At 37.7% G+C, this 10,808-nt stretch overlaps 1 protein-coding gene across 5 annotated transcripts in view; it reads left to right on the forward strand.

Annotated features, from left to right (window-relative positions):
- LOC111870555 overlaps positions 1–10,808 on the forward strand; it is a 116,520-nt gene that overhangs the window by 95,605 nt on the left and 10,107 nt on the right. For all 5 annotated transcript variants that reach the window (XM_023862930.2, XM_023862931.2, XM_023862932.2 and 2 more), the window contains 2 exons: positions 3,262–3,384; positions 10,081–10,260. In XM_023862930.2, the coding sequence (XP_023718698.1) occupies positions 3,262–3,384; positions 10,081–10,260 (303 nt within the window). The remainder of the gene's footprint in view (positions 1–3,261; positions 3,385–10,080; positions 10,261–10,808) is intronic.

Here is a 10,808-nt window from a genome sequence, read left to right on the forward strand (position 1 = left end):
CACTAATTTCCCCTGACATGCATGAAGATTTTTAACATGATCATTAGTTCTGTTTCATGTATTGCCCATTAGCTCTTAGCAGTCCACGATTTCCTGTCTAGCTGATGTCAAAGAACAGAAATACAAAAATTAAACAGACACAAGCTGAACTTTCATGAGACAGTGGTACTGTAATATGTTGCAGTTTTGTCTGATGAACCTAATGATGATTAGTTGCATGGAGAGGGTGATTTTGATCTTTATCTTGATAACTATGCTGATAGATATATTGAATTTATAATTAATAAAAAAGTAAAGCTATCCCTGCAACAGGCTATGAAGGCCCATAGGATTGTGAGATGTTGAGGGTCCCACATTATCTAGACAATTGGCTCACAGATGGCGGTAAGGTTGTCAGCCTTACGCACCGGCTGCACTTTACTCCCCAGGAAAATTATTTAATTAATTCCTGGTACTCATTTCTGTTAGAGGCTGAGTCGACCCCAGGGCTATAGTGCGGCTGGAAGGATTAGGTCAATTGAAAAAAATCCAATGACCTCATCAAGACTTCTGGCTTGTAACATAGCCCCTCAACCAACTATGCTACTGTGTGCCCCCGAATTTATAATTAATAGTGATAGTAATGTCAAGTTTGCTCATGTAACTGCCCCACATATTGAGCATTGTTTTAGACTAAAGCTGTGGCAGAGTAATTATACAGTTTTCCTCTTTCTGTAGGAAAGTGATGATATAAGGAAGTCTAGCAATAATGAAATTTTAAAGTACAGAATATTTTTGTATTTGTATTTTGTGTTTGTGTATGCATGTGTGTGTAAGCACATACATGCACACATCAGAAATTAGTATTGCTTGAAGTTGCAAGTGAGGGAGGCAAGGGTGCCAGCACATGCCATTCATCAAGAAACATTGGGCCTCCTCCCTACCCCCACCAGATGGTTCAGGAAACTGCCAAAGACCAAGCTTTGCTGGGAACCAGCAAGAGATTTAAAGAATGACTGTGACTATAATACATAATGTGAAAACCCATTGTGGACAGTCTGAGTGGAGTTGCTGAGTTGAGCAGACCTGTTTAGCCAATGAAAGAGAAGCAGATGTGACACAGTACATGCGGTGACTTGCAAGTAAGTGCAGCACAAGGTGCAAGAGGACAGTGCCATAGCATATGATGAAATAGCAGTGGACAAAACAAGCTGACATCAAGATCTTAAGCAGCTAATGACAGTGAGACAACAACTGTTCCAAAACAAGATAAACATTACAGTATTTACCCATGTCAGTATCACACTTTCACCTACAGCAAATGACTCTTTTATATACATGTAATCTGCGTCATGTGAAACAATGCTACCTGTTAACTCTCACTGTTCATTTTACACATGTTTCTTGAAGTAAGCCTGACACAGCTGTGTGATGCATTATGTGCAATGTTGCTTCATAGTGAAGGTGTGTGTTCTGAAGGTGGTAATTATAGGTTCTGAATACTCAACATTTAAACATGAACAAATCATTATTCTCTTCCTCCTTGTGGTCATTAAGAGAGAAACAGAGATTGACAAGAATCCACATTGAAATCTGCTGCAACATGAGAATGTTACAATGAAATTAAACATGAGAAGAAATTTAGAAAATTGATCCAACTGCACACTAATAACAATGAGCGTAGTGAATTTCTAGAGCTATTTCAGGAGTCCGATGTGGTCTTTTCCTGGTGTTTTTGGGCATTTAAATGGGTTTCTAATGTCATGAATTATATGAATTACAGAAGGTATCAAGAGGTTATGCATGTAATTTTGTGACAAGTTGACTTGCTTTGGTAACGTGCACCACTACAAAGGCATGAATGAAGTCTGGGAGCAGAAGGGAGACTTAATTTAATCCAAAATTTGGTCAGTGATATCAGTAACTCCAATAGCCATAAAATTGTCAGTACGTAGTTAGGCAAATGCTGTTTTTACACAGAATCAGATATATCTTTCAGTCAACTAGTAGGGGAGTGCCAATCACAATGGCTGCATGGTCTAAAACATTAACTGTCTTTACTCACTCAAATTATGGGATCATGGGTTCGAATCCTACTCGAGGCATGGATGTTTGTCTCCATTTATTCTGTTTGTGTAGGTAGCGGCTTTGCTAAGGGCTGATCCCTGTCGAAGGAGTCCTATCGATGGTCTTAGGATTAAGAAACTGAATTGAAACAAAGCATTTCACAGATTCCATATGCTCCAAAGTGGGGACAACAGGAAAGAGAGAGAGAGAGAGTAGGGGGTGGAAGCAGAAGGGAGACTGCAGTATAAACAATAAAAGTCATTGTGTCAGTGTACAGAAGATGAAATTATGTAGTAAGAAACTCTTCTTTCCTCCTTATTAATCAGATGAGGTAATTATGAAGGTAATTACATGAATGAATATAGTAAGAATAATGTAATTAACAACAAGAGCCAACTGTCTGATATGCGTGTGTTGGACTAGAAAAGCCAGTTTTAGTAACACCCATGACACTGGTGATTGTGTCACTGTAAACAGAACTGTTTCCCTTGACATTCCTTTACCCTGTAAATCATTCAGGTATATGGATTATTTTATGAATTATAATGTTTTATGTAACAGGTTATTTATTGTTAAAAAATGGTTTGGTGCAAGATATGAGATGGTCAGCCAAGCAGTCAGCCAGTTCCTACTGTGTTAACAGAAATGCAATCTAAAACAATTACACAGTGTTTTTTTTTTTGAGGGGGGGCATGCGGTATCATAGTTAGTTGAGGCACTATGCTACAAGCCAGAAAGTCATGGGTTTGAGTCATGATGAGGTGAATTTTTTTCAGTTGACCTTATCCTTCCAGCTGCACAATGGCCCTGGGGTCGATTCAGCTTCTAACAGAAATGAGTACCAGAAATCTTCCTAGCGGGTAGAGGGTGGCTGGCGTGTAAGGCTGACAACCTTACTGCCATCTATGAGCAGATTTTCTAGACAAAATGTGGGAGCCTTGACATCTCACATCCCTATGGGCCTTCACGGCCTGTTACAGGGATATCTTTCCCTTTACACAGTATTTGTATGCTTCAAGTCAAAGGACATCGCTGTTTTTATCTTACCATTTTACTATAAAGTTATGGCTGCATAAACTGTAAAAATTTGGATCTAGAACATGTGAGACATCTAATCCAGGACTTTGAGGAATAATAATTTGGAGGAAAATATGCATACACAGTGTATGGGCAAACAGCATTTGTGATAATACCTTATGCATTTTTTATTTCCAGCTGATGGATGAGTTCAAACGTGTACATCGCAAAATGTTCGCCCATAGCACTGTTGCAGAGAATGAGGGCAGCACCTGTTGCCACTCTGAAACAGCAGAGCTCAGGATATCTGGCTCTTTGGAAGTGAGTCATACTTTCATATTTTACAAAGAAAAACAAACATATTTTATCAGCATTGTACATCCTTCCCCCCCCCCACCCCACCTTTGTCCCCAATAATATTTTAACCAATTCATGAAATTTACTTCTTGCCTTGCAGGTTTTTTTGTACAAAACCTGTAAAAAACGTGAAATTGGTAAAATTCGTAATTGTACTATTGTTCCTTCACTTATATTATTATTAAAAATGAGTGGCTCATGCTGTTTCTCACAGTTTAAAGTTTTTAGTACAGTGAAACTGTTGCTAGATGCATATCAGGAAACAATAGATAAATGTTATTTATGTGGAATGCTTATGCGGAAGAAAAACAGTTAGAAGGTGGGCTTTGATTTTCATTTAATGTAGACACAAACATATTCCTGAAAAACTAATAATACTACACAAAACTTGAAATTAAATTCTGTTAAATACTCAAAGTGAACGGAGAGTTCATGGAGGTAGGCCTAGGCCCACTGGGGCTGTAGTGCCAAGGGGAAAAAAAATACTCAAAACATCAAGAAGCATTTCAAATACAGTTTACAGATCTTAATAAAATATATTTTATTTTGTGTACCAATTTGTAATACAGTGAGCTATTTTTGAGACAAGTGATGAAGTTGTTACTTATAAAGTATTGGACTAATCTAAAATGGAACAAAATCCTTGAGAAACTAATAGTAGCTAAGCTAATCAAGAAATTTTATGTCTGTCATGGAGCCCACACAGTCATTAATCATATTTACAACTATTCATCCCACAACTTTTTTTGTAGGTTTCTGATAGCAAACTTCACCTAAATCCACTCCATCATTTCAAAAAGGGAATGTGGACAGGCAGACCCACATGGTCTCTTCAACATTCGTTAACATCAGGCCAATTGGCTGATGTTCACATAGAAAGTAACAATGGACATGTATACAAAATGTGGAAATATAAATTTATTGTAAAGTATCATTTTTTAAACAGGAATTTCCAAACTTTGTCCCATTGTGGCCTTCAAAGAGAAATAGTTAGGATATCTATGGGACTTAAGCTACAGCACTGCTGAAAGTTTATCACATTTGATCCACTTTCGCACAATTAACTACACTGTATTTTTTCACAGATAACACTTGTGACACCATATGGATGGCAGATATGCATTTCTCTGAAGTAACATGTCAGAAGTGGCAAATGACATAATCATGCTTCACAATAAAGAAATTAACAACTGAATTCCATCAAGTCATTGTCACTTGGCATGAATAGTACTTTTAGCACCTCCCAGTGCAAAGTACATCTGAGTACATCCTGTTATGTAGACATACAGTAGATTGGGTTTAAATGAAATTTCATATCTCCACTTTTGTTAGTGTCACTGATTTAATTCAGGTCTTGGAGGGAAATATTCATATCCCTCGCTCATGTAAGTTTTCAGTAGAAGGAGCTTTCATTCATAGAATCTCTAACAATGTGGAATTGCATCTAACTTCAGTGTTTTAAAATTAATTAAAATCAGATGAGAGACTTTACAAGTGAAAGACATGGGTTCATATATATGAAAGGTAAAGTTGTCCCTGTGCTTAACTAAATAAGCACTATGCCATGATGGTGTATGGGGGAGTGGATGTGTAGATCCATATTTTCTTGACCTTGGCACTAGTTGGAGGTGAATGGTCAGATTAACCCATCTGCCCCTCTTCCCCAGGGAAAGAGCCCCCGGTACCCATTGGATGGGAGGCTGTGTGGACCCCAGAACTGGTCTGGGCGATTTGGAGAAGAGAAAATTCTTGACCCTAATGGGACAACCCCTCAGTCATCAAGCCCATAGCCTCTGGAAAGAGGATTTTAAGGCTAGCACAGACACACATACACACACAAAATCCATGATTTTAGTCCACAAGCGAACTTATACCTACTGAGCGACCACCTCTTGTTGGCAAATTTTAGTACAAACATTAATTTGATTAATCCATAAATCCAAGAAGTAGAACATATCTGCATTTCTCTGATGTGAGACACTGAGGCTTTATACCACTAGATAAAACTCATTACAAGGATTTTTATTATAATAATTACTGGGAAAGAGATTAAATTGTAGAGTTAGTAGAGAGTCCGTCGAGTGTAACAATTTGTAGGTCACTTTTTTAATATCACTTCTGCCTTACATGTTTCGGTTTGATACAACCATCATCAGAGGCACTTGCTATAACTATGGAAACACTGTCGTTGTTTATGATGTTCACAGTTATGTTGTCGTGTAGACACTGCTACAATATGCTGACGAGTAAAAGCACAAAACTTACTAAGATAGTTGAGTACACTATCAAGTTCTCACTTTTCATCCGAAACTGTTTTAAGTTAAAACGCTAAATGTTAAAATATTTAATCTAAAATGCTGAATTCCTCCTTGTTAGTTCATCCCGAAGATGGGAGACGTCAGCTCGAAGTTATATGGCTTATGGTTCGATGTTTCTTATGTGCTGTGTGTTGTGTACTGCAGTACAACTTCAAGCTGACGTCTCCCATCTTCGGGATGAACTAACAAGGAGGAATTCAGCATTTTAGATTAAATATTTTAACATTTAGCGTTTTAACTTAAAACAGTTTCGGATGAAAAGTGAGAACTTGATAGTGTACTCAACTATCTTAGTAAGTTTTGTGCTTTTACATGTCAGCATATTGTAGCAGCGTCTACACGACAAACATAACTGTGAACATCATAAACAACGACAGTGTTTCCATAGTTATAGCAAGTGCCTCTGATGATGGTTGTATCAAACCGAAACATGTAAGGCAGAAGTGATATTAAAAAAGTGACCTACAAATTGTTACACTCGACAGACTCTCTACTAACTCTGTGATTGATAGTGTAACGGACCAAAAATGAAACAATTCAAAAAGATTAAATTGTACTAATGATTGTTTACCTCCAAGTATTAAAATTGTAATACAGGTTGAAATACTGAGAGGCATAGATCTTCAATATAGATTGCACCAACACCATTCAAAAGTTTAAATTATACTGAGTACATTCCTCTTCATGAACAGTGTCTGTATGAAACTGGCAGGATAGTATCTTAATATTTCATGGCAACAGTGTAAAATGTTATTACTTCACTGTAATGTGGATGGTAGGATATTAAAATATAGATTGATAATGATATTTAATTGTAGAAATAGGTTGTCAGGATGTGAAATGGATAGAAATGGCTTAGAGTGAACACCACGACATGCCTTCCTGTTTTATATTTCAGAGAATTTACTGACTACTGAATAACTGTCAGCTTTCCATGAAAGACCCTGTACCATGGAGTTAGTTAATCATTGCAAATACAGTAAAGTCAAGTCAGTAAGCACAGTACTCTCAACATTATTCTGCATGTATGGGAAATGGGGTCTGCAAGTCACATAAATCTGCTGGCTACATGATAAAAACTATTACTGACACCCCTTATTACAAAATAGCAAGTCCCCACTTCAGTTCTTGCATGAAAATCTTCCTAGGAGACATAATGAACTGATGTGTGAAAAATTTTGGATACATATATTGTAATGCCACCTCAAATTAAACTAGCCTCTTTGCAGGAGGGAAGATAATGGATAATGCTCCCAGTGGTGACTGGAATAACTGTCATGTGGTGGGTGAACACAAGAACATTGCAAACTCATTTTTGGAGGAAAAAAAAAAAGATAAAGCTATCATTGTAACAGGACTTTGAGGCCCACAGGGTTGAGATGTTGAGGTTCCCACATTTTTTAGACAATCGGGTCACAACTGCAGTGAGGTGGTTAGCCTTATATGCTAGCTACCCTTTACTCCCAGGAAGGTTCCTGGAATTCATTTCTGTTAGAGGCTAAGTCGACCCCACAGCCATATTGCAGCTAACTTTACAAAAATGGTAACTTTACTTTGAAATTTATGCTAGTTGCTCAAGAATTCTGGCAAGTTTATTCTATATTGATATTTCCAGTTATTAACAACAGTGTTTTGACTGAAGATGAAGAAAATGGTAAGATGATCATGAATAGTGAATTGGTATGGATTTTGAAGGGGACACTCTTATCCTCTTTTGAGGTACATTCCCAGCACTTGGGTGGAGTGACTGAGGAAGACTACAAAAAATCTGAGGATATGTGGTAACATGACCAAGGTTCATACTGGGTACCTTCCAAATGTCAAGTCTAGATAAAGCATTATCTCCATACCAACCTGCTCGGCTAGTTGACCAGCAGCTAGTTATACTGTATAGATGGTTTGTCTGTTCATTAGCTAACTAGCAAGGTTATTTTAGTTAGTAAGTTCATTAGCTGGTTGTTTGGTCAGTTTAGTAGCTAGATAGCTAAGCTAGCTAGATATTAAGCAGTTAGTTAACTAGCTGGTTATTTACCTAGTCAAGCAGCTAATTAGTTAGAATGCACTTCAAGATACTCTTCCCTGCAGTCTCTGGTAGTATGCAAACAGTGTACATCTGATTATGTAACTGTGCTTGATAAGATACATTCCCAAAGTATATACACACACACACACATAGACATACACATATTTTACGTGTCTGTAAAGGTTTAACTTCTAAGATAAGCGTCATTTCCTGACAACATCTTATCTGTACTCAGAGAAAGCTTTTATCTTAGTGTGAAGGATCATATGAATAAGAGATTCTGTCCAATCTGAGCAACATTCCCTATAGTGATACAGGAAGGATTAGTCATTTAAGTCTTTCACAAGAACGTTACAGGTTATTATTAATTTATCAAGAATTTTGTTTAAAGGAATGCGATTTTCAGTGACAGCAACTAGATAAGTCCTACGTGTACAAGTACATTATACAGAAGTACTTAACAGTACTTATCCACTGATGCTTAAACACAATAGTTTGGTGTGTTGACATAAGCTGTTTGAATGTGTGTAGCAGTGACACAGATTACAGACTGTCTGCTTGGCATGAGGTTCACATTAGCATGGTTCTGGTGATAAATACAAGTTATAATTATTTTTATGTACGTGACAAAGTTGTTCAGAATGAAAACAGTAGGCTTTGAGCTGGCAGCTGGAGCTTTGTGATGTGTGGGATAAACTAATTTAACAATGAACACAACTACCAAGAGAACAAAACCTCCTCAGGTTGTAATACAGACATACAAGGTGAGCTGATGTTCATTTGTTTCTTCTCATCATTCCTTTTTACGGTGTGCATATCCTTTTTCATAGTATGAAGGTACAGTTCCTTGCTGAAAGGAGATGGCACATGAGAAAGATAGTGAAGTTGAGTACATTGAGCATAAAATTTCCTCGATGCCTAATCAGGATGCTCTAAAGGCATGTAGGGGCATGGAGTTAAGGCACTGCAAATTCTTAGCACTGGCCCTAATTTTTTTCTAATGCTAGTGGGCTGGGACTAAGTCCAATTTGTGGAATGAAGATTGGCAGGGGAAACCAGAGAAAACCTGCCCCAGCGCCACTTTGTCCACCACAAATCCCACTTGACCAGACCCAGGATCGAACCCGGGCTGCCGTGGTGGGAAGCCAGTGACTAACTGCTTGAGCTATGGCGCGGCTCATTAGCACTGGCCCTAAGTGTTAAACTTTAAGCTGTTGCTGGCATACCCCCAAGAAAATTGTTTCTGGTACCAGTCGGACAGGAGGCTAGCTGGTTAACATAATGCCAAAGAGAACAAATGTCTCCCTCTGCTGGGAAAAGATCCCTGGTTGTTAAGCCTGTGACCAGTCACTTTATTGCTTGAAATAGATGTGTGACCTATAGCAAATGTTTTATATTTAGTGTCAGTGACATTCATGATAGAAGGGAAGAATAAATCCTAGAAATGTTTGTTACTTAACTTTACAATTGTTGTCTTCATTTCTTTATTTCATAATAGTAAAGATCAACATACACAAGACAATAAGATAATGATTTTTCCAATAGATTCTAAAGAGTTCTGACAATAGTGTATAACAGTCAAGAGTTACTGGGTTTCCAGACTTTGTCCATTGTTCAGTATTCTAGAAATTAGAAAACACAACGTTTCAGAATCTGGATCCATCCTTAGGCGGGGGGGAGACACCTACTCTGTTGGATCCCTCACTGTAATTGAGGTTACATCGTTCTAAGGTACCCAAAAGAGTTAGGTTTCTCCCCCCCCCTCACCTGAGGGTGGAAACTGATGCGGTTTCAAAACATTGAGTTTTCTAGTTTCTAGAATATCAGACGATGGAAAAAGTCTGAAAACCCAGTAAGTCTGATTTTTCCAGTATTTTGTGTGATTGTGAAATATAGTCTCTTACTCTGACAAAATAACATCAATTCCAAGTGTCTGAAAACAAAGTTATCAGGAAAATATTTGGTTATAAGAATGAAGTTAGCAACTTACATTCTTAATGAGGAACTTTGATTTACATGTCACCTGATACTGTTAAGACAGTGAAATGAAGATGGGTGGGCATGTTGCTCATATGGAAGATATTAAATCTATATATAGATATGGGAGGAAACCTGTCAGAACGTGGGGAGCATAACATTAAGACGGATCTAAGGAGACAGATTTTGAGAAAGGGAAGTGGATGAAAATTGCTCAAGATCACTTCAGATGACAAGTCATGGTATTGGCAGTGTTGAGCATTTCTGTTCTACCAGAGACATATTCATTTTCTTAGTCAGGTCATCTGTGCAATCATGAATTTAAGTTATGTACCGTTACAGGAGCGTGAATTATTCCAAAGAAAACGACCACAGAAGGATGACAAAGAAGAAAAGGTGTCTCATCAGAGAACCTTGGTAACAAAAAATGAGCGTACATTGCGAGACCAACATGGTATGAGTGATGTGCGAGATGTGACCATAGTGACAAGAAAGAACACAGATGTACCTCCTCCTCCTCCAGTAAGTCACTAAATGCAAACTCTTGATAAAGGCTGTACAGGTTGTTAAGTGTAAATATGTGACATCACTTTCTATGAAGTCTTTGTTCTTCTTATCTATTGTAACTTGTTTCAGCCTCCAGTTATGAAACACCTCTCCCTCTGTGTTCATACTGAGTGGTATATTATATCTACATGACAGAGTTCTATTTGAAACTTGGATAATTTTATTTCCCCAAAAGTTGATGCAGAGTTAATAAAACAAAAGATTGTCATGTAGTAATATTCATAATATCTATCCCCCTGATAAAAGTCTTCATGAGAAGTTTATAGTTATTCACCTGGTCAAAAATTTCATATTTTTATAGAACCCAGATGTTCACTATCATGATCCCAAAATGCCACCTCTGAACCATATCCAGATTCAGTCAAATTCTGTCACTGAACCCTATCCAAATCCAATCCACACACACACACACTCACTCACTCTCTCTCTCTCACACACACACATTATTATTATTACCAAAGCGGGTAAAAAAAATCACTACGACAGGAGGATTATCGACTCTA

Source organism: Cryptotermes secundus, unplaced genomic scaffold (genome assembly GCF_002891405.2).
Source record: "Cryptotermes secundus unplaced genomic scaffold, Csec_1.0 scaffold117, whole genome shotgun sequence".
NCBI lineage: Eukaryota > Metazoa > Arthropoda > Insecta > Blattodea > Kalotermitidae > Cryptotermes > Cryptotermes secundus.